Source organism: Sus scrofa, chromosome 6, assembly GCF_000003025.6.
Source record: "Sus scrofa isolate TJ Tabasco breed Duroc chromosome 6, Sscrofa11.1, whole genome shotgun sequence".
NCBI lineage: Eukaryota > Metazoa > Chordata > Mammalia > Artiodactyla > Suidae > Sus > Sus scrofa.
Window position 1 is genome coordinate 118,902,914 of NC_010448.4, and position 25,213 is coordinate 118,928,126.

Genomic DNA, 25,213 nt, shown 5'->3' on the forward strand with positions numbered 1-25,213 from the left:
TGCAGACTTCAGAGCCATTGAAAGGAGCTCTAACACCTGGTTAGCAGGACATGGCTTCCCATGAAGCGTTGATACCACTAGACATTAGTTAAGAAACCACTTGGGTTATAGGTCATTATACGGACCTCAGAAATCCTTATGTGCCCAAGCTCTAGAAATAAGTTTCCCAGGTTAAAAAAATATGTGTGTGTGTGTGTCTTTGTACCTCTTTTCCAGCCTGCTTTGTTTCCATTTACGTGGAACTGGGTGAAGGGAGGATTGCATGCAGTGGTGAGGGAGGTGGATTTCTCCCAGTGATGGGGGAACATGTTGAAAATACAGATTGTTATGAGAGAGAAGAAGGACGGTCACAAACATGAGTACAGTTGTCAGTTGTTAGTGCTCAATTGTGTGAACGGAGTATGTTGCCATGGGTGGGATGGCGGGTGGGGGTGAGTTGACAGAATGTCTTCTATTGAACGTGAAGTTTCCAGTTGTGTATAGACTCCTTTAGGGGGTGAAATAAAGTAACTTGAGTTGGGGCGGGGGGTAGGTGGGGAGTGGCTTTTAAAGGTTCAGCTTCACAATGCATTTGGGATAAATCACAGCCAAACGGGGCCTCCTTACAGAGCCGCAGACAGTAGTCAAGTGCTTATGGAAGGCAGTTCATCTGCAGATGGTCGTGTCTAAATTTGGGAAGCCTGGCAAACTCGGATGGTAGTTGTGAAAAAAAAAAATCAAAAATCAAAATAGGTTCCACATGTCTCATTCCCAAAATGAATTTCTCAAACTCCTCTTCTTACATCCACATACCCCAAACAGCACCAGAGCCAGGACTTCAAGACACCTGGCCTATTGTGAGACTTGCTGAAAAAACATGGCATTTTCCTCCAGAGGGAGGGAGCTACCACTTTTCTCCCCAGATGTATGCAAGTGTGGCTGTGGTCTATTTGTAAGGGTAGGGCAGAGACGAAATGAATTACGTAGGAAATAATTCCAGTGAAAGGCCACACATGATGCTCGCTGTGACATTTTAGATGTTTGCTGCATTTTGAAGAGATGCGCCTCTGGAATAATTCACAAACCTTGCCCAATTTGTGCTTGGCCAAGATTGTGGATTATCTTGTAATTAGGTTCTCGTGATTGGTAAGGTGGTAGGATCCATGCTTTGGTTTCCACAGCTGGGGGCTTGCCAAGTCTTTATTCAGGCTTTGTTCAATAGGTGAACTCAAGTCTCATTAGTCACATAAAATTCTTTTTGTTTCAGTAAGCAGAAATGCAGTTTCTCATTTCTCTGGATGATTAACTGCTGCAGAGCATACATTGGTGTATGCCACCCCCACCGAATGCTGAATACAGGGTGAAATGGGACAAAATGCACACTCCTGCCCTCAGCCTGAGGCTGGCCTTTTTCTGAGGTCACATGTATCAGTTAGTGGTCACTATCTAGGGACAGGCCAGAAATGTAACTCCACCTGCTGGAGGTTTGAAGGGACTCTCATTTTTCTGTGCAGTTTTTTCTCCATTTGCAAAATATATGTGTATATATAGCGGCGGCCTCTCGGAAATGCATTCAGACATTTACAAAAACAGTGTATAAAATATGCAGTGATTACTTGTTTATTTCTAAGAAAGAGCAATGGATGCAAATTCATTTACAAATACAATTTCCATGCCATGGCAAAGGGTGTGACCCAAAAGCCGACATGCTAGAGAATTAAACTTAACCTCCTGCTCTCAGCACTGTTGGGCTTACCAGGTTTTAAACACATAGTGATCTGATCAGAATTCTAACTGGTAGCCACAACTTAGAGGCCAGGGCTTTGACTTCTTTATCTAACTATTTGCTTTTTGCTTTTTAGGGCCACACCCACAGCATATGGAGGTTCCCAGTCTAGGGGTTGAATCGGAGCTACAGCTGCCGGCCTATACCACAGTCACAGCAACGCCAGATCCGAGCCGCATCTTCGACCTACCCCACAGCTCATGGCAACGCTGGATCCTTAACCCACTAGGGGCCAGGGACCAATCCTGTGTCCTCATGGATACTAGTCAGGTTCGTTACTGCTGAGCCATGACGGGAACTACTGACTTCCTTTTTTTTATAAGGATGGCACAGAGAGAGATGCTTGTCCTGGAGACCAGATGTCAGGTCATCGAAGCGTAAACTGTTATTTCTGTGTAACAGTCATGCTGAAGATAAAACAGAATAAACCTTGCACAGTGTGTTGGTTCTTTACTCTGTAGCATTCGGTATTAGTTCATTTTTCATAGCTTGGCTTCTGAGTCTTTGGAAATGACTCCGGAGGTTTTAGAAATTAATATTTTGAATTGTCTTAATTCGTACTTACAAAGGGAGTAGGAATCTATGTTTGTCAGGAAAGAATACAGTTCCTGCTCTGTTCCCCCTTACAGGATTTTCTCAAGAATCAATATGGGAGCATCAAATCACTTTAACTCTAAAATGATGGCAAAATGCTTTTTGTTATCCATACAGTATTTCTGAAGAATAAGCAGGGAGGTACTTTCACTTTTATATGAAAGTATGGCTTGACATCCAAGAAATTACAATGAAATTGTCTTTTTTTTTTTTTACTTATTTTCTTAAAAAAAGATTTAATACTTTATGCCTGTCATAAAATTGATACATTTCATTGTTCAAAAAAAATTTCCAGGTACAGAAATCTTCAGATTCTGATGATTATCTATAGAAGAGCTAAGACTATTAAATGAAACTCCCCAGCCCTGAGTTTAACATTGAAAATAAAAAAATAGAATTCCCATCATGGCTCAGTGGTTAGCAAATCCGACTAGGAACTATGAGGTTGTGGGTTCCATCCCTGGCCTCGCTCAGTGGGTTGAGGATCTGGCGTTGCCTTGGGCTGTGATGTAGGTTGAAGACGCGGCTCTGATCCAGCGTTGCTGTGGCTCTGGCCTAGGCCGGTGTCTACAGCTCCGATTCAGTCCCTAGCCTGGGAACCTCCATATGCTGTGGGTGCAGCCCTAGAAAAGACAAAAAATAAAAATAAATAAATAAAATGTCTTCTGTGAAATGTTGAGTCAGCTGAATAATTTAGGCTTGAATGTATTGAAGTTGCACTTGTAGAAAAAATGAGAGCCAAAAGAATTAGAGGGAGAAGAGAATAGATGGCAGAATCACCCATATGTGGAATCTGGTAAAAAGATACAAATGAACTTATTTATAAAACATAAATAGACCCACAACATAGGAGGATGGGATTAACATACGCACACTACTACTGTATAACACAGGGAGTTATACTCAATATTTTATAATAACATAAGGGAAAATAATCTGAAAAAGGATATATATGCATATATGTCTGTGTAATTGAATCACTGTGCTGTACACCTTAAATTAATACATTGTCATCAACTATACTCTAATTTAAAAAAAAAAAAAAAGAGTTGATGACAGAGCAGAAGTATAATTCGTTTTCCACTTTTGCTGCCCCCTGACTTACTTGAGGTTGGGAAGAGCACAGAAGGGGAATCTGGACCCAGAGCTCTCCCTTGTAAAATCTGAAGGGGTTGCCATTTGGATGAGAATCATAATAAAGGGAATGAGAGGTACCCACACTGTGAAATGAATTGGAAGTATCGTGGTGAAATTTGGAGGAAGATAGATTAGAAGAATATTCTAATCGACATGGATGGTAAATAGAAATGAACCATGTTGATTCTATTACTATGAATTTGAAGTAAGTATGGAAATCTATTTAGTATGTTGTTACTGTTCTGTTTTAGAAAATGTAAGGAAATATTCCTAACCTTGACTGATACACCCTTACTCTTGGAATTAGTTTTCCCAGGACTCTTAACACGTGGTTGTTCTCACTGAAAGGGTTCTGGGGACTACAGCTGTGTTGGATGGAGATGGGGATGGAGATGGGGTTAGAGTGGTCAGCCTGGTAACTAATTAACTGGAAAAAGCACAAGTCAAGTGCTATTCCATTGTTTACCTGGTCATCCTAATGAACTCCTTGAAGACAGATAATGCTTTACTTGCAGTCGTGAGCCAAGTATCTTGATATGGAAGATTATTGGCCTTTGGTGAATGTTATCCGTAAACACCCAGAAGAGTGTGATTCATTGACAGACTCTCCAGCAAATGACTTGCCTTCCTGTTCATATGAATTTTTAAAAAGCTTTTATAACTCTCCTCCCTGTCCTTTGGTTATACATGTCTTTCTCTTATGTAACCACAGAACATCTTTACTCACTATATATGGATTATCTTTCTAAAATGCAGATCTGACCATGTCTGTCCCGCTTGGCATTTAGTTTCGTTTTAAAATCATCTGGAGCAAAAATTTCATCCCAATTTGGCTTGATGCCATCTGGCATAACTCTGAGCCTTGGTGCCTCATCCTCCATCAGTACATTGCCTGGTAAAGCTTTTCACTACTGCCTGTAGGCAAAGCCATTAGAAAAGTATGTGAACTGCCAAAAATGATGCTGGTATATGAAAATTATACCAGACAGTCCAAAACATTTTAAGTTTCGAATTATCTTGACTGAGAGTTTATGTACTTTACATAGTTGATTTTAAAAATTGACTAGTAATTAAAAGCAAGTGGTTTTGTTTACTAAATGATAAAGAAAACGGTGGACGTTACCAACCAAAAAATGAAAAGGCTTTTAATAATGTTGCGGAAAAGTAGTAACTATGGTCACATTTCCTGGGATGCCAGTGCCATGAGTTTTTTCACATTTTCAGGAGAAGATAATTTAGAGATGAGCTTGCTTCTAGGGATGGATGGATATTTATTTTTATACTTTATTTATAAATAAATAAAATTTTCATTTAGCACTTTAAGGAGAAAGCAGGGTTTTTTTTTGTTAGAGTTAATAAGAATTCCAAGCACAACTATTTCATAAATGTATAGATTTTTGTACAAAACCTGTAAGACTAGATTTTTTGTCCTATGTAGTCATGCTTAAAAGTATTATCTCTAAATATCACTTGTGACTAAAGGAATAAGGCACTCTTGGAGAAATGACTGGTTTTAAGTCTAAGGCAGCAAATGTACAAGCCTGCAGCATTTTATCATGCAAGAAGGCACGAAAGTCATCAAAGACTACTAGGACCTTGTCAAAAAGACTCAGAAACCAGTTTGAAGAAAGATTTAAACCGCATTGGATTGGAACATATCAAATACATTAAATCCATGAGTTCATAATTATACTTCAAAAATAAAAACCTCATTGATCATGTTTGGAGAATATTAGAGAACTCACCTTATTTTTTTTTTTTTGAACATCTGTAGATAAAGGGTAAGAATCAGACATCTGTTTTGCCTTTCTTATATGCCCAGTATCTCAGAGAAAATTTCTCTTTGTAGAATTATTCTAGCTAATATATCAAGAATGAATAGAAGAAAAGAGAGAGGAACCAAATAAAACAAGAAATGAAAGAGGAGAAATAACTAATACCACAGAAATACAAAAAATCATAAGACAGTTCTATGGACAGTTACATGCCAACAAAGTGGACAGCCTAGAAGAAATGGACAAGTTTCTAGAAATAGATAGTTCACCAAAACTGAATCAACAAGAAATAGATAAATTGAATAGACCAGTCAGGTGAAGTGAAATAGAATCTATTAAAAAGAAGAAGAAGAAAAAAAAAAAAATTCCTGCAAACAAATGTCCAGAACTGGATGGCTTCACTGGGGAATTCTACCAAACGTACAAAGAAGACCTCTTCCAAAAGACTGAAGAGGGGAGAAGACTCCCAGAGTCATTCAGTGAAGCTACCATCACCCTGATAATAAAACCAAAGATGCTACCAAAAAAGAAAATTATAGGCCAGTATCTTTTATGAATATAGATGTAAAAATCTCAACAAAATATTAGCACACTGGATCCAGCAACACATTAAAAGGATCATACACCATGATCAAGTTGGATTCATCCTGGGGTCACAAGAATGGTTCAGCTTGCACAGATCAATCAATGTGGTACACTACATCAACAAAAGAAAAGACAAAACCATATGAGCATCTCAGTAGATGCAGAAAAAGCATTTGATAAAATTCAACATCCATTCATAATGAAAACTCTAATCAAAATGGTATAAAGGGAACATATCTCGACATAATAAAAGCTATTTATGACAAACCCACAGCCAACATAATACTCAATAATGAAGCTGAAAGCCTTCTTGCCAAATTCAAGGATGCCCATGCTTGAACACTTCTATTCAACACAGTATTAGAAGTCCTGGCCAAGCACTCAGACAAGAAGAAGAAATCAAAGTTATCCAAATCGGAAGGGAAGTGGTAAAATTGTCATTATATGCAAATGACATGATACTCTCTGTAGAAAGCCCTAAACACTCCACACAAAAACTATTAGAACTGATAAATTCAGCAAGGTGGCAGGATACAAGATTAACTGTTGATTAAATGTCTGTTGAGGAGTTCCCGTCGTGGCGCAGTGGTTAACGAATCCGACTAGGAACCATGAGGTTGCGGGTTCGGTCCCTGCCCTTGCTCAGTGGTTAACGGTCTGGCGTTGCCGTGAGCTGTGGTGTAGGTTGCAGACGCAGCTCGGATCCCGCGTTGCTGTGGCTCTGGCGTAGGCCGGTGGCTATGGCTCCGATTCAACCCCTAGCCTGGGAACCTCCGTATGCCGCGGGAGCTGCCCAAGAATAGCAACAACAACAACAACAACAACAAAAAAGACAAAAAAAAAAAAAAAAAAAAAAATGTCTGTTGCATTTCTTTACACTAACAAGGAAATGTCAGAAAGAGAAAGTTTAAAAAAAAAATCCCTTTTATAATCAAGTTAAAAAATTATTTAAGAATAAACCAGACTGAGGAGGTAAGACTTATATACTGAGAACTATAAAACATTAGTAAAATTGAAGATGATTCGAAAGAATGGAAAGTATCTCATGTTTTTGAATTGGAACTACCCAAAGCAGTCTGCAGATTTAATGTGATATCTGTCAATTTACCCATGACATTTTTCACAGAACTAGAACAAATCATAAAACTTACATTGATCCACAGAAGACCCAGAATTACCAGAGCAATCTTGAGGAAAAAAGAACAAAGCTGGAGGCATGCCCCTTGCAGACTTCAGACAGTACAACAAAGCTACAGTAATCAAAATGGCATGGTATTGTCACAATAAACAGACATATGATCAATGGAACAGACTAGAAAGCCCAGAAATAAACCCACGCACCTATAGTTGATTAATCTTTGGCAAAAGAGGCAAGAATGTACAATGGAAAAAGACAGTTTATTTGACAAGTGGTGTTGGGAAAGCTGGACAGCCACATGTAAGTTGGTGAAGTTAGAACACTCTGTCACAGCATACACAAAAGTAAACTCAAAATGGCTTAAAGCCTTAAAAATAAGACATGACATCTTAATGCTCATAGAAGAGAATGTAGACAAAACATTCTCTGACATAAATTGTAGTGGTACTTTCTTAGATCGATCTCCGAAGGCAATAGGAATAAAAGCAAAAATAAACAAATGAGACCTAATCAAACATATAAGCTTTTGCACAGCAAAAGGAACCATAAACAAAAGACAACCTACAGAATGGGAGAAAACATTTGCAAATGATGCAACCAACATGAGATTAGTCTCTAAAATATACAAACAGCTCATACAGCTCAATATGAGAAAAACAACCCAGTTCCTGCTATAGCACAGGGGGTTGATGATCTGACTTGTCTCTGTGACATTGCTGGTGCGACCCCTAGCCTGGCATAGTAGGTTAAGGATCTGACATTGCCACAACTGTGGTGTAGGTTGCAGATGCAGGTGGATTTGATCTTTGATCCAGTAACTTCCATATGCTGCAGGTGCAGCCAAAAAAGAAAAAAAAATCTACAAATAATAAATGCTGGAGGGAATGTGGAAGAAAGGGAACCCTCCTGCACTGTTGGTGGAAATGTAAATTGGTGCAGCCACTGTGGAAAACAGTATGGAGAGTCCTGAAAAAAACTAAACATTAAGTTACCATATGACCCAGCAAACCCAATCCTGGGCATATATTCAGAAAGGCAAAAACTCTAATTTGAAAGGTGCATGCATCCTAATGTTCATAGTAATATTACTCACAGTAGCCGAGATATGGAATCAACCTAACTGTCCATCAGTAGATGAATGGATAAAAAAGAAGTGGTTGATATATATAAATACATATATGTATGTATATGTAGAGATAGATAGACATATAATGGAATGTTACTCAGCTATAAAAACTGAAATATTGCCATTTGAAGCAACATGGATAGACTTAGAAATTATCAAACTAAGTGAAGTTACGTCAGGCAGAGACAGATACCATATGATATCCTTTATATATGGAATCTAAAAAAATTGTACAAAATAGAAACAGATTCACAAACATAAAAAACTTATGAAAGGGGAGAAGGAGGAGTAAAGTAGGACTTTGAAATTGATAGATATACACTACTGTATATAAAATAAATAACAAGGACCTGCTGTATAGCACAGGGAAACTATATTCAATATCTTGTAATAACCTATAATGGAAAAAAAATCTGAAAAGAATGTGTGTGTGTGTGTGTGTGTGTGTGTGTGTGTGTGTGTATAAAACTAAATCACTTTACTTAAGTCTCCTGATGGAAGCTTAAGTAGTCTTGTTTTCCTCCTCCATTAGAACTTGAATCAGATCAAGCTGCAGGGTCAAATTACCAGTTTAGAGGAATACAAGGGACAGAGGAATATTTTAAAAGACACTAATGGGATGCAGTCAGCAACATCCAGATTGTGGAAATTTTACAAGAAAAAGAACCCATTCCTTCAACAGCAGTTGTTTTTTTTTTCTTCTTTAAATGAAAGAGAAAATACTAGAAATGGAGAAGAAACCTATAGATAAAAGTACATATGGAAGAATCACAGCGTATGTACCTTATTTGAATTCAGAGTCAAACAAATTGAAACAATTGCAATACGTAGTTGATGATATTAAGAAATTCTTATTTTTAGGTGTGATAATACTATAGTGGTTTTTAAATGTCCTTATCTTTTAGAAATGCATATTAAAACAGAGGTGAGATCATATTATGCTTGGCATTTACTTCAAAATAACCTGGTTTGAGGGACAAGGGTGGGAGGAAGGAGTGCTGATGGGAGTATAAATGAAACAAAATTGGCCAAGTATAGGTAATTGTTGAAATCAAGAAGTAAACACAGCTGGTTTTTTTCCTCTGTTCTCTCTCCATTTGCATTTATCAAAATTTTCCAGAATAAAAGTTTATACACACATACTTTCTATAAAGTCATATGGGTGACATATTGCACAAAATGAGTAAAATTACAAAATTTCAACCAGGTTTAAATATTAAAAAATTTTTTTTCCCACTTTATTAAGAGGGCCAAAATCCAAAATACAGCACCAAGTGTTGGTGAGGATATGGAGCAATGAATTTCATTCATTGATGTTGGGATGGTACAGCCACTTTGCAAGACAGTTTGGCAGTTTCTTATAAAATTAAACATACTCTTTCCATACCACCCATCCATTGTCCTCTTTGGTATCTACCCAAATGAATGAAAACTTGGAAAACCCAGACACAGATATTTATAACAGCCTTACTCCTAATTGCCAAAACTTGGAAGCAACCAAGATTTCCCTTCAGTAGGTGAGCAGTATATTCAGACAGTGCGATGTTATTCGGTGCTAAAAAGAGTGAGCTGTCAAGACATGGAGGAACCTTCAGTGTGCATTACCCATTGAAAGAAGTCAATCTGAAAAGGCCACGTACTGTTTGGGTCCACCTCTGTGACATTCTGGAAAAGGTGAAACTGGAGACAGTAAAAGGGATCAGTGGTTGCCAGGAGTGGTGGGAGGGAGGGGTGAATCAGGGGAGCACAGAGTATTTTTGAGGACAGTTGAAATTTCTCTGTCTGATAGGACCGTGGTGAGGTCATGTTGTTGTACATTTGTCACGGCCAAGAGAATGCGCAATACCTAGAGTGAACCTAGTGTAAACTGAAATTTGGGTGATGATAATGCATCAGCACATGTTCACCAATTGTCAACAAATGTACCAGCCAGTGGGGGAGGTTGATGCTCTTGGAGGTTGTATGTGGGGAGGGGGTTGGGGATGGGGAGAGTCAGGGGGTATATGGGAAAGCTTTGTACTTTCCACTCAATTTTGCTATGAACCTAAAACTGCTCCCCTCCTTTGTCTTTTTGAGGGCTGTACCCATGGCATATGGAAGTTCCCAGGCTAGGGGTCGAATCAGAGCTACAGCTGCTGGCCTACGCCACAGTCACAGCAACGCTGGATCCTTAACCCACTGAGCAAGGCCCGGATCGAACCTTCGTCGTCATGGATACTAGTCAGATTCGTTTCCTCTGAGCCATGATGGGAACTCCTAAAGCTGCTCTTAAAAATAAAATTCATTAGTTAGAAACAGGAAACCAATTACACTGAACTATAGCTATCAAATTATTTAAAACAAAACAACCTTTTCTTCTACTGATGGTTAGTGTATCCCCCTCCAGTGAAAAGTTGGGGGAAGTAGCAAGTGTCGTGAAATGGGCAGAAGGGTTACATTAACAATCTGAGATGAAAAGACTCATATAGTCAGGCAGTACTTCCAAATTATCCAAATACTCTTTTTATAGTTTTTTTTTTAATGGCCACACCCATGACACATGGAAGTTTGCTGGGCCAGGGACTGAATCCAAGCCAAAGCTGCAGCAGCTCCGGATCCTTTAACCCACTGTGCCTGTTGGGGGGTTGAACCTGTTGGGGACCCGAGCCACTGCAGTCAGATTCTTTTTTTTTTTTTTTTTTTTTTTTTTTTGTCTTTTGAGGGCCACACCCGAGGCACATTGAGGTTCCCAGGCTAGGGGTCGAATCAGAGCTGTAGCCACCGGCCTACACCACAGCCACAGCAACTCAGGATGGAGCCACATCTGCAACCTACACCACAGCTCATAGCAACACCCGATCCTCAACCCACTGAGCAAGGCCAGGAATCCAACCTACGTCTTCATGGATACCAGTTGGGTTTGTCAACTGCTGAGCCATGACGGGAACTCCTATACTCTTTTTTTTTTTTTTTTTCCAAGGCTTTGTCCAAAACTTTTAGGGAAAAGACTATCAGATGAGGATTTTTTTTTTCTAATGAGATGTATATGTAACCTGTTTCTAAAGTGAATTTCCTTTTACTTAAAGCTGATAAAAAAAATACATTCCCAACTCCCCTTCAAAGTGAGACACTAAGTCATGAGAGTTTAGGAGCCTCAGAACCTAAGGAATATTTGAGTCAAGTTACAAGAGATATAAAGTGATACCACATGAACAATATATGAGATTTAACGGTATTATAGCGAATATGTGGAATAAAGAGAAAGGGATGAGAAAGGGCTTAGTCAAAGCAGGACTGTTACATGCTTTGTAGTTCTTCCAGGGATCCAGACCTTGAGTAGAAGTCTTTCGTCTTCCTGAGTTAATTTTTTCCTTGTAGGTAAATAAACTTGTTTGTTTGTTTATTTTTCTAGCTGGGGAATGGCGGTCAATGTGTATTCTACCTCGATAACCCAAGAGACTATGAGCAGACATGACATCATTGCATGGGTTAATGACATAGTATCTTTAAACTACACGAAGGTGGAGCAGCTTTGTTCAGGTAAGAGAGTCTTTTAAGTATTCCTATAAATGTTGACTATCAGGTGGAATGTGATTTTTTTAATCACAGATGATGTATATTGAGTTGGGAAAAAATGTGTATCAGTATCGATACATAATTAAAGGGAGAAAACTCAAATATAACTAAAGAACATATGGAGGAAAATGCTTATGGCCACCTAAGAGCATAGTGTTAGGAATGGTCTCGCTTAAGCTAGGAAATGCCTTCTAACTGGCCTTCCAGCCTCTTCTCTATCATCCCCTGTTATCTCCTAAAATGCAGATTGGGTCTTGCAGTATCCTTCCTTAAAAACCTTTACGACTCCACGTTGTCCCTTGGGATAAAATTCACTCTTTTACATGGTGGATAAGGTCCTTTCTGTTCTGGCTACAACATATCCCCTCAATTTCATCATCCATGTCTCTCTCCCCTATGCCTCCATCCCCAGAATACTCTTTGTTCCCTAAGACTCCTTCCCTTTTCCCATAGCTTTTTTTCATGCTCCTCTGCTGAGAATGTCTTTCCTCTTCTTTTCATTTGCAGTAAAATCTTGTTCACACTTTAAAAGCCAACTCAGTTGTCACTCCCTCTGAAGGGGAAGTTCCTCACATCTCTCAGATCTCCGTAGTGTTTCCAAAATACTGTGCCCACTCTTCCAGAATAATGTTGCCACCCTGTGCTAGAAGATCCAGCTCTTGTTCCCCTGAAGGTTCCCAGAGCCCTTGAGGACGAGGACTACGTTTCATCCTTTGTCAAGTGTCTGAGGTGGCACCTTGCCTGCTATCAAGTAGATCTGCTGGGAATGCATGTAGATCTAGATTTGGTCTTGTGTTTGTTTTTTTTTTTTTTTTTTTTTTTTTTTTTAAGGAGTTTCCATCCTGGCTCAGTGGTAATGAGCCCAACTAGTATCCATGAGGACTCCATGGTTCAGTCCCTGGCCTCGCTCAGTGGGTTAAGGATAAAGTATTGCCGTGAGCTATGGTGTAAGTCACAGACGTGGCTTGGATCCCGCATTGCTGTGGCTGTGGTGTAGACCAGCAGCTGTAGCTCCCATTCGACCCCTCACCTGGGAACTTCCATACGCTGCAGGTGCAGCCCTAAAAAAAAAAAAATTTGACCTCAGTGATAAAGTAGGAGCTTGGTATAAGAACATGCCATTAGTAAAGTGATTTGTTCTTAGGTTAGAGCATTTATCAAAGAAATAGTTTTCCTTTGGGAACAGAAAGTATTTTCTTCTGGTGAAGTAAAAGGTAATAAGAGATTTCCTCTCTGCCTCTGGCTCTAATACCTGAAATGGTATTAGAAACTAGAAAATATTACTGAAATGTATTTACGTAAAATCCCATGAGACACGAGAGATGCAGAAGTCACCAGGTGTAGTTGGTGCAGTGGTGTTGGTGCAGCAGAAAGACGTTCTGCCACCTTTCCTGGTGGGTCATGTGTGGAAAGATTTTATGTGGTGCTGTTAGAGTTTGGAAGCCCCCACTAGTCACTGTCAGATACGCCTGAGTCCAAGGCCACCAGTGAATACATTACTCTCCCTTCTCCACATCTGGATTGAATCAGGATAGACTTGCGGACAAACTTCTCATCTATTGACATCTCTTCTCCCATGATGGTTTTGTCATGAGGAAGACAGTGAGGTGGGCCAGAACCCAAGTATTGCCTCACCCACCCTCTCTGTGCCCAGGCCTCCAGCATATATCCTGTGCTTCGTGAGGTCAGTAATGGATGGTCGCAGCGATGACCAGTTCTTCACCCTTTGATACGAGCTAGAGAAAAGCTGACTTAGACTGTGATGACATACCACGTACACGTTGTTGGCTACTTGAAATGACTAACAGTTACTGTCCAAAACAACCCCTGTTGCATCTTAGTCAACTGCACCTCTCCATTCAGTCAGGTTTTATGGTGCTATTCTTTGCTGTATGTTCTGTAGCTTCTTGTTTTATTTTTAACTTGCTAGTGAAAATTAAAAAATAGCATTTTCTGTTAGCAATCCCTTTTTTGGTTAATAGCAAATACCACTTTATATTGTAACTGTGGGTCCATTTCCTACACAGGGCCTGACACATACTCTTCCTTCAGAAATGCTCATATTGGAAGGAATGAAAATCCTAATTTGAAACTGCTGTGTAGCCAAGACAAATTTGTATATCTTTCCCAGAAAGTGAGGGTGTGGATGTGTGGATAAGAGTAATGGGTTGGTTATCCAGAAAGAAAGAGACGGGAAGAAAGGAGATAAGAAGAAGAGTCATAGAGAAAATTCCCAGTCATGGGTCTAAAGTGTGGAAGGGGCCCAAGAGGAGCTTCCCGTGTCATGCATTTGGCAACTGAAATGAGAAGCAACTCAGAATTTTTAGTTACGATAGTAATAAGCACTTGAGCGTGTGTGTGTGTGGTGTGTGTGTGTGTGTGTATCTATTCTTTGTATGTATAAATACGTATAATTTCTTTGGCAAATCGCTCACTTTTCTTGTAACGCAAATACAACAACATTCTAGGCAGCGTTTGTGACTGTTTCTTGTAAGGTTACCTTAAAGAAAGCATCCGTGTTCATCTTACAACCCTGGGCCGCTCCGCTTCTATCCACTGTGGCTTGATGAAACCTGTAGAAGCCATTTTGTTCCCAAGAATAGATCATTTCCATTAGGGTAACTCTCTTACTACCTAAGGTTACAAAGTTGCTGATGGTTCAGAAGAATAAAATATATTTAGAGGTTCCTTTCTGCCTTTTTTTTTTTCTCAAAAAATAAAAAAGTTAATCTCCATAATAGACAGGTCTTTTATTTTAGGTAGTAGTTTCATCAAAGTGTGAACTGCAGACTATATGCATTTACAATCTGAGAAGCTGCTTATGAATGCAGAGTCTTGGGATTCTTGACCTTCTAAATCAGTATCTTGGATGTGCGAAGCCTAAAGTCTGCATTTTTACAAGCACCCCCAAGTGCTTCTGTGCTACAGCCAAGAGTGTGCAGTGCATTTTAGAGAAAGCCCAAAGCACTGAAAGTGAAGTTAAAGCATCCAAATTTTATCTGGCACAGTCTCCTCATTCATAATTTAGTCTGTGAATGATGCCATTTAGCAGGAAGTGCCATCTTTTTGTCTTCAATGATGGCATTTAGCAGGAAGTGCTGTCTTCTTCTTATGAACTTTTTTTATACCCTTTCTTGTTCTAGAAAACATTGAAGGCAGCTAGGACAGTGCTCTTAGGATAAGAACAAAACCAATTAATGGTGACCTAAGTGATTTAGCCTCATCACACTTTTAAGTAGTTAAATTTCTTGGATAATATATTTTTCTTCAATTTTCATTTTAATTATTTTAGTTTACTATGTGTGATTTTATTTCGGTAATATGCTTTTGGAAAAACAGACCCAAAATACCTTCACATAGTAAACTGACTTTTTTTCTTGTTCAATAAAACTGTTCCTTACTCTTTTTCCTCAAGGCTTATGCTCCAGTCCTGACAGTCCCCCCTTTTGGCATTTTTTCCTCATTTGCATTATTTTCTACTTCTTCTTTTTTTTTTTTAATTTCCAGCTAAGAGATTTCCCTCCAGCTAACATTAAAACTCACATCAGCTTTTCTTTAGCTCATAAAGAACTGATGCATTGCTTTGCATGTGTGTTCCTCTTTCTGCAGAATGTTCTGCCTTTTTATCTCATTTGTTTCCACCTAAGCATTTTAAAAGCTTTTTAAAGAAAAGAAGGTGTGAGAAGACTTAACACTTGGAAATGAGTTGCAATGAGTTGCAATAAGTTGCAACAATGAAGATGACTCACTCTTTTCTCCTGTTATTTTATCCCAAGGATGTAGCCTTATGAAATTATCTTTGGGAGTGTCTGTTGTGGGTGATCAGTTTAAGAACCAACCGGTATCCATAAGGATGTGGGTTCGATCCCTGGCCTCACTCAGTGGGTTAAGGACGTGGTATTGCCGTGAGCTGTGGTGTAGGTCACAGACGCAGCTCAGATCCCGCTTTGCTGTGGCTGTGGTGTAGGCCAGCAGCTGCAGCTCCAATTGGATCCCTAGCTGGGGAACTTCCATATGCCAAACGTAGGGCCCTAAAAAAAAAAAAAAAAAAAAAAAAAAAAAAGGAAATTTTCTTTGTACATGAAGTCTGGGTCATGAAATCATGTGCATATTTAATTTGCATTCATTTCTTATCAATAGCAACCTTTAAGTTTCAAGTGAAAAAATGGGACCATATAAATGAAGAACAGGCTTATCAGTGGATGTGAATATTTCCTATAACAATACAATAGTATGTCAGTCATTTATATTTGATTTGAAAATGAATACTTGTAGATTTACCACTTTGGGACGGGAAATTGAACCACATGAAATACCAGATTCATTCGGCTTAAAAAAATGTCTTAGGTTTTAGTTACTTTGCTTTGTAAAATTTATAGGGCTTTTTTGTGGGGTGACATGTTTTGGTTTTACTTTAGTACCGGCTCTAACCAGTTTCCTAGATATTTTATAAGTGATTCAAGAGAGAGGATGGGCAGTATGGTGCTAAGAATCCCTATAAATCACCTGAGTGAGGTACCATGTTAGAGATGATAAAAAAGACAGTGCACTCTCTAGAGCAGGAGTACCAAGAAAAAGGGTGGGGAGTTGGATGGGAGTAGAAGGAGTGTATTTTCCTGTCCCTCTTTGCCTCTCATCCTCTGCTCTAACATTCATATTTCCTTTGAAACTTTTCTCTGACATGCATTTTTATGTGTCCCAGTCCTACCCCTTCAACTGGGATGCAAGCAGCCGAGTCATTGGGTCCATCACTGGGTCATAGCTAGCGCTTGGCCAGTGAGCACCTGACCAGTGCCTCTCTCCCCGCCGCCTTCGCTTCCTCCTCCACACTCCTCCACAGGACCAGCAAACCATTGACTTCTTACAGATGCTGAGATGCAGCCCACATGTCAGGTTTAATAGCTCAGTCATTTTCCTGAGCATTTTAGTCTTTGTATAAAATGTAGTTTGAACTAAACCATTTTTGAGAATGGAAAATTTTAGGTTTTTCCTTGACTAGCATTAAAAAAAAAAAAGAAAGAAAGAAAGAAAAATGATCAGGATTTGATTCAGCTTCATGGTGTACGTCTCCAGATTGCTTTAAGCTTTGTCTTGGATCAGGTGTTTGGTGTTTTCTTCTTCCAGGAAAGCTTCTGAATCCAGCTGGTCATGTGTAGGCACATTGACAATTCTGAGTCCTTGCTGGCTCCTCCAAGGGGCTTGGCTTTACAGGGATAGTGGAGGAGTCACGGAGGTGTGGCTGTCCCCTGTGCCTGGCTGTGGTACAGGTGCTCTGAGCCCAGCAGAGTGTTCTTTGTGACCATTTTTGGCTGCAGTCTGTGCCTGTTAAGTAGGTTGGTTCCACCCTAGTATGGTGTCCCCTGTGCCTGCCTTCCGTCCTCTGAGACCTCTGTCAGGAAGACAGGTTCGTGATGAAATCAGCTCAGAGGCTAAATTTAGTAGACCTGCTCTTGTTGGCTTTCTTGAACTGAAACCAAGTAAGGCTATTTTGTCAGCGTCTGTTAGCTCCAGAGCTTACTTCACTTTATAAAATCATAGCCTGTTATTTGCTTTAGGAAAGCCAAGCCCTCTTGGATTGTGTTACTGTTGTTACAGATGTAATTGTATTATAATGGAACATCGTTCATATTTGTGACGTAACATGTAGAGAGGCAGGGGTTTTTTGGTTTGAATTGGTTTGGTTTTTGCTGTTTTTGCTTTTTACTGACAGTTTTTCTCATTTTATTTGGCTGAAGTTAATTTCAAAATCTGTTTATTTGGTCTTAGCAAACCAACTAATCGAAGAGCAAGGGGGCAAAAAGTGAGTTGGCTGCTGGGGGGAGGGAGGTCCAGGCTGAGGTATAGTCGCTACAATGGGTAGCATACTTGTGTGTCTCAGCTAATGTGCCCAATTGAAAAGTTTTTTGTTTTTGTTTTTTGGGTTTTTTTTTTTTTTTTGAGCAGAATATGGAATACAGGAGTGTTTTTTTTCCCCCTCTAAATGTGTTCATTTATATATATTTGATGTTTTATTACCAAAAATAAGCATAAGTTGGGGCTTTTGTTTTTATTGGGGTTTTTCTGTTTACTGCATTTTGTAATGCTAAATACCATAATGGTAAGTAGTGTGAATATACTCACCTTCGTTTATCAAACTGCCCCATAAAGTTTGTTTTTTTTACATAGATGGATGGTATATGTATTGAGAGAGACACACGCATATATATGTATATGTATTGATATTGAAAGCAATCAGCCATCTCCTCATCTGTCTCATTACTATATTCAGTTCTATCAGTTTCGTTTTATTTGACATGTTTGGAGCCCTCCTTTGGCTTAGGCCCTTGGGACCTGATAGATAAGACTGGGGTCATTGTCCTCTAAGAGTTCAGTACAGCAGGGCTCTGTCCTGCAAAAAACTAGAGAACACTCTGCAGTCAGTGCTGTTTTGGAAGAGCTTTGAGCTTATGAAGGGGAAGTGGGGGGACACAGCGAGTCTTTGGAGAAACACCTTCCTTCAGATTCTTGGGGAGTGGGCGGGTGCTGCCTGGCTGACTTGGAGCAGCCGAAGTTTGGGGAACACCTCAGAAATCCTCCCTCTTGGAGTTCCCCTCAGGGGTTAACGAATCCAACTAGGAACCATGAGGGTGCGGGTTCAATCCCTGGCCTTGCTCACTGGGTTAAGGATCCGGTGTTGCCATGAGCTGTGGTGTGGCTCGCATCTGGCGTTGCTGTGGCTCTGGCATTGGTGGATGGCTATAGCTCTGATTAGACCCCTAGCCTGGGAACCTCCACATGCTGTGGGTACAGCCCTAGAAAAGATGAAAAGACCAAAAAAAAAAAAAAAAAAAAAAAAAAAAAGAAAGAAAGAAAGAAATCTTCCCTCTTGAGTCATGTGGGTGACCAGGACACAGGATAAAACATGTGTTTTATTAGGTCCAGCCCTTCAATTCATGAAGCATGTTGTTTTCTCTAAGAGAAATGGAGAGTTTTTTCTGATGCTGTCATATGAGTATGTGAAAATTGTTTTTACCGTATTTCTTTGAAGCAACTGTGCTTGCATCTGGGATAGTCTCAGCAAACTGTATAATTGCTCATTTTGGAGGAGACAGGCAGCAAATATTGTATTGCTAAATACCATAGTGGAAAGTCATGTGAATATATTCACCTTCATTTATCAGTTTCGTAAAGCAGTCCTCAGGGTTAACTGTTCAGGCCTCTTAACTGGATAGATATCAGGGAGCTCCGTTAGTATTTCCCAGAGGGACAGGCCCACAGATGTGCCCTTTCTGCTCTTATCCATTTGTACTGGATCCCCTCCTAGGCAGTGATGAACGCCATAAATGAACGGAAGTAAAACAGCAAGGGAAAATAGATCACCTGGAGTGATGGCTGGCAGTGTATATACAAACCAAAAATATCAAGGGACATATAGTCACAATGAACTTAATATAGTGCCCTAGCAGGAACAAAGCAAATTGGTGACAACGTATTAGAGATTTTAACTAATGATTGCCTTTGAGAATTCTCAATAAAATCACAAAATTTAATAATTGTAGGAATTGGTACAAAGCAGTACCCTTAATTAAATCCTAGACCTTCGTCTTTTCCCTTCTCTGGGAAAGTCCCCAGATGTCATAGATGAATGTGATCTTCAGGGATCTTAGTAAGTATATCACTTATTCATAAACTCTTTATCATGCAGTCTCCCCTTGGGTTCAGATTCTTTTTCTTCTAACCTACTGTAGGAAGACTCTGCTGGGTTTTACATGCTCAAAAACTATGAATGGGTCTATGGTTAGGAGTCTAGAGGTGAGAACTGTTGTATGGTGGGCAGGTCATCAAAAGTATGGGATGGGTCCAGGTGATGAAGGGGATACTGATGAGAGTATAGAGCTTAGACCAAGAAATGAATCTCTGAATGCCCAGCATTGATTCCATTATCTTTGTGCCTGGAGCCCTGACTCCATGGCCCCAGGAATCTCAGTGAAGGGTTTCAGGATCATAGGGCTGGAGCCCAAAATTGTGGGTTTTGTAATTCATAATTCTAATTTCAGAAACTTTTAGAACCCCTTCTCCTCTGATTTTGTCTTTGCTTTATGATAAGATGCTTAGCATATGATGGTATGTTTATTCTCAAATGATTCACTAAGATCCATACAACCAAGTATCTTAAGAAAAAAAAGTATGTTCCAACATATTGTAAGTTATTTTGATTTTCCTAAAGATGTCATTACTTTACGTGATGGATGTATTCTTTATGCAACATTATATTGCATTTACCTTGCTATTTTCTTCTTTCTCTTTTCTCTTCTTCAGATTAAGTCATCTAAAGACTTTAACAGGAAGAGTGGAAAACTGGGGGAAAGTAGTCATTTCCTTTCATGAATGAATTTGTGATTAGTTAAGCACCTCACATGCTTATCTGGAGAAAGACTTAAGGACAGGAGAAACCCTCAGATGATTTTCAATAGATAAAATGGAGAATCTTAGGGATGTGTTCATACCCTTTCTTTGTTCATGGGAGGCAAACACCTCATTTTCTTCTTTGCCCTCTGAATCTAAAACATGCACTTCAGAGATTCATATTTCATATCTGAAACAATCCCATTCCATCCTATTCGTTTTTCTAGCTCTGATTGTTTTAACCAGCCACATAATACATGGTTTTATACTTTAGGGGCAAAATGATGTCATAAGGCCTCAAGTCTTGTGTATTGATCTTTAGCACTTTCACTGTGCTTTTATATGTATTCTTTATTTTAACCCTTCATAACAACTGTGTGTGGAAGAAGACCAGGACTTTTTTATTCCTCTTTTATATGAGAGGAGAAAGGCCCAGCAAAGCCAGGTTTTCACAGCCGATGCTACCTGGGGCCTCCTTGGACCACAGCCTTACGCCTTTCTTGCTGTGTGTGGCAGCCATGGATGTGACAGAGGGTCACCCTGTGTGCATGTGCGTGCATGTTTCTGATGTTTTGCATGTTCATTTATCAGGAGCTCATTGAACATCTTCAGAAAGAGAGGAATTATAAATCTATATCCCCACCTTTAAATTGCTGATTGAGGAAATGAGACGCATCTGGTAAATCTTCTGATTACACACTGTGGCCTAGTGGTATCATCTCAAGGACTTTCTTATCAGAGGTAGTGAGATGCTTGTAGAAATACACATGTGTTTTTCCCGGTCTAACACAACTGTGTTTTACTTTCCCCACTGAAAGCAGGATGGGGAAAGGGGCTCCCTTTCTCTCCACCTCTTCTCCTGGCTTCCCTCTTCTGTTCTAAACTCCCTTGCCCTCCAAGCAAGATGAGGGAGCTCTGAAATTTTGCCACCAGCAGCTATTCATTTCTCTCAGGATGATCCCGGGCCAGAAGAACAGTAACCAGGCTAATGGCTCCTTAGAGACACACACGTGCACCACTGGAAGCCCAAGACTGTGGCCCTTCCCTCATGTTGAACCCAGGTTGCTTTAAGAAGCTTGTACCAGAGAGGACACTTAACATTCTCATTTACTCCATTTCTGTGCTGTTGAGAAAAAGAGCATCTTCTAGAATAAGGTTGTCACAAGTTTGATCTCCCAAAGGATTTCTGACTCAAGGAATCATTGTTTTCCACGTGTTTCGTTCAGTTCAGTGACACTGTATTTATTGCTATAGCAAAGTTAAGAGCCTCTGTCAGTACTTTTCCTACTCCTTTAATGTAAGTTGATGTTTTCTCAGTCTTGTACAAAGGGACAACATTTAAGAATAGTCATCCAGGAGTTCCTGCTGTGGCATGGTGGGTTAAGAATCCGACTGCAGCAGCTTGGGTCACTGAGGAGGCATGGGTTCAATCCCTGGCCCAGCACACCAGGTTCAAGGGGATCCAGCGTTGCCACGGCTGCAACTCAGATTCAGTCCCTGGCCCAGGAACTGCCATATGTTGCGGGTGCAGCCATAAAAAATAGACAAGTAAATAAGAGCAGTTGTCCATTTCCATCCAGTTCTGTCCTCTTATTGCTGCATCTGCTTGCTAGCTTCAGCCAGGCTGCACGGAGAAACCTTTTCCATAGAGAAACTGTAGGGCTGCCAGTGGCTTGTGGTCAGAGTAGACCCTGTGCCAGCACAGTAGGAAGATGAATTGGACACCATCCCCAGTCTTAAAGAGTTACCCCCAGCCAGCTGTGAGAGATAGCTCATTAAAAGGCAAGTCTAGGAGTTCCCATTGTGGTGCAGTGGAAACGAATCCGATTAGTAACCATGAGGCTGCAGGTTCAATCCCTGGCCTCGCTCAGTGAGTTAAGGATCCGGCGTTGCCATGAGATGTGGTGTAGTTCACAGATGCAGCTCTGATCCCACGTTGCTATGGCTGTGGTGTGGGCTGACAGCTATAGCTCCAATTTGACCCCTAGCCTGGGAACTTCCATATGCTATGGGTGTGGCCCTAAAAAGAAAAAGGAAAAAAAAAAAAATGCAGTCCAAATGCTGTTGGGCTTCCATGGCTGTTATAGCAAAAGAGTTGATTTTGCACTGGGAACAGAAAAACACCACAGAGGAGGTGATGTTTGGGCTAAATTTAAGGAATGAGAAATTTCTGCTCAAATGCAAAAGGTGAGAAAAGGACATTTTAGGCAGAAAATGTTTAATCAAGGCAGAGAAAAGGTCCAGTATCCTACACATGTCTCTGCCCGCAGAAGACTCTGAAACATAAGTTAGGATTTAAGGCAGCAGCAGAGGGGGGCAGTAAAGTTGCAGGTAATAAATGCTGTAATGTTCAAAGAAAGGGAAGATTATGTCAGTCTAGAAATGCTTCTTGGGTCTTTGGCCAAACAGACATGTAAATTTAGTGGATCATTATTAAATACTTGTGAAATGGAGTTAAGTTGAAATGTTCTTTCCAAACTAGGTTTTTAATATGGATAAGATTCAGGGGATTTTCCCTTGTAGCTCAGCAGTAACGAACCCAACTAGTATCCATGAGGATGTGGGTTTGATCCCTAGCCTCTGTCAGTGGGTTAAGGATTCAGGTTGCTGTGAGCTGTCGTGTAGGTCTCAGACGCAGCTCGGATCCTGGGTTGCTGTGGCTGTGGCTGGCAGCTGCAGTTCCGATTCGATCCCTGGCCTGGGAATTTCCATATGCTGCAGGTGTGACCCTAAAAAGAAAAGGAAAAAAAAAAAAGATTCAGGCTGACAAAAGAAAGTTGGAGGTTTTGAGTAAAGGTACTGTTTAGATTTTTTTTTTTTTTGATGTTCTTACATACCACTTTATGTATTCCTGATGTCAGCATATATTGAGTGCCTACAGTGTGTCAGAAGCTGGGCCAGGCTCTATCTAGGGTTACAGCTAAATACAAAAAGCAATACAGACTGCACCTAATTAGCACCCATTCTTTTACTATCAAAGTTCTTGACACATTTGTGTCCAGAGCTGTCAAGTTCCTTTTCCTCAGCTTTACTCAAGTACAAAGCAAAGGTGGAACAAGGTCCTTGGACAAAGTAGTGGTCATCCAGCCCATCTCTCCATCAGACGGTTTTACAACACAGATGGGCAGTCTGGGCTCTGAATATCTGAAACAGTAGTAAACCATCCAATTTCTGCACACCTAAGATGATCAAGCCAGGCATCTTCAAGTTCTGCTGTTTTCCAAAGGAAGATATTTTCTAGGAATTCCCGTTATGGCTCAGTGGTTAACGAACCCCACTAGGACTTATGAGGACTTGGGTTCAATCCCTGGCCTTGCTCAATCCTGGTTAAGGATCTGGCGTTGCCATGAGGTGTAGGTCGCAGACTAGGCTTGGATCTGGCATTGCTGTGGCTGTGGTGTAGGCCAGTAGCTACAGCTCCAATTTGACCCCTAGCCTGGGAACCTCCATATGCTGAGGGTGTGGCCCTAAAAAAAAAGACAAAAGAAAAAAAAATTTTTTTTCTACCCTATCTTTTCTGAATTGTGTTTTTTAAATTTTCAGTTTATCAGCCATGTAGACACTATTACAAAAAAAAAAAAAAAAAAAGGAGTGTCAAAACTGTTAAATGTTTGGGCATGTTAGAGGTACATATCTGGAAACAATAATTGAGTTGCTTGGCACCTCTTAAAATAACCATCACTCTGCCGATTGGGGTTTTTTCCACCCTGTAACCATTACGTAATTCAGGTAGATTGCACGTTACCTCTCTTTATTTGTCCCCTCCCTCGCAAGGGTTTGTTCTCATCCAAGTATTAACACTCATAAGCTTGTATGACGAAATTATTTGACAATAAGAAGCATGTAAATGTGAAATTCATGACAGCACTATTTCCTGCAATTTCTTTTAATATACTCCATAAGGAGGAGCTTTTTCTCCACTTTCTTTTAGATTACGTTTGTGTGACAATTCATGGTGTTTGTCAACTTTAAAATTACACATAATTGTGTTTAATATCAGTGGTTTTTAAAAAAAAACACAAAAATTCCTTTTATGCGTTTTTTTTCTTTGTTTTTAAACTAAAAATTCCATTCTTTCTATTTTTTATGTGGTCGTATGACTGAATCTCAGAGGTAAATACTTGTACATTCCTCATATTAATTTAGGTTTCTCCTAGTACTAGAATTGTGCTTAGAAAAACAGAGTACTCTGGGATTAACCTGTGAAATATAAGGAAAGCAATTTATATTATTTGTTTCATTTATTGTAGAAAAATACTGCCTTATGCATCACAGTCTGAGTGTTACGCAGTCTCTGCAATTGCTGGAGGCTTCTTTTGGTACCACTCCCGGCCTTCTAGGGCTTTCTCTGGCCTCTGGGCCTCTTCTCAGGGAGCTGTGGAGATGAGAGAGCTCACCTCTGAAAAGTAGGCAATGGTATTGGTGTTGGTGAGAGCTGGTGGACTGGATTTGGGGGGAGTGGCAATAAGGAAGGAACCCTCACCTGCAGGCCTTGGAGAGCAGGTAGCATGGCTGAGATGTGGGGAGAACCCTGCAGCTCCCGGTCCCAAGGACAATGAGGATCAGGTGGTCCATGGCATAGAAACACATTGTGGGTTTGTGCTGGTCAGTTCATTCCACTATCTCTTCCACTCTGCTAAAAGCCTCTTCAGGGAGTTCCCATTGTGGCTCAGCAGTAATGAGCCCGAGTAGTGTCCATTGGGATGTGGGTTTGATCCCTGATCTCGCTCAGTGGGTTGAGGATCTGGTGTTGCCATAAACTGTGGTGTAGGTTGCAGATGCAGCTCAGATCTTGTGTTGCTGAAGCTGGGGTAGGCCGGGGGCTACAGCTCCGATTCAACCCCTAGCCTGGGAACTTTCATATGCCATGAGTACAGTCTTTAAAAGACAAAAAAAAAAAGTGCCTCTTCATCAGCTGCCTCAATACCTGGCGTTCACACAGTGGCCTAGCATATAGAACTGTTGACAGAATGATATAAGCTGGAGTTCCCTGGTGGCCAAGTGGCTAAGGATCCAGCATTGTCACTGCTGTGACTCAGGTCCCTGCTGTGGCACAGGGTCAATCCCTGGGAACTTCTGCATGCCCTGGGTGAGGATACACACACACACACACACACACACACACACACACACACACACACAATACTATGAGC

At 40.3% G+C, this 25,213-nt stretch overlaps 1 protein-coding gene across 3 annotated transcripts in view; it reads left to right on the plus strand.

Moving 5' to 3' along the window:
* The window catches only part of MAPRE2 (microtubule associated protein RP/EB family member 2), a 170,796-nt gene that overhangs the window by 85,947 nt on the left and 59,636 nt on the right, over positions 1 to 25,213 (plus strand). For all 3 annotated transcript variants that reach the window (XM_021096265.1, XM_005665343.3, XM_021096264.1), the window contains one exon: positions 11,512 to 11,639. In XM_021096265.1, the coding sequence (XP_020951924.1) occupies positions 11,519 to 11,639 (121 nt within the window). In that variant the 5' untranslated portion in view covers positions 11,512 to 11,518. The remainder of the gene's footprint in view (positions 1 to 11,511; positions 11,640 to 25,213) is intronic.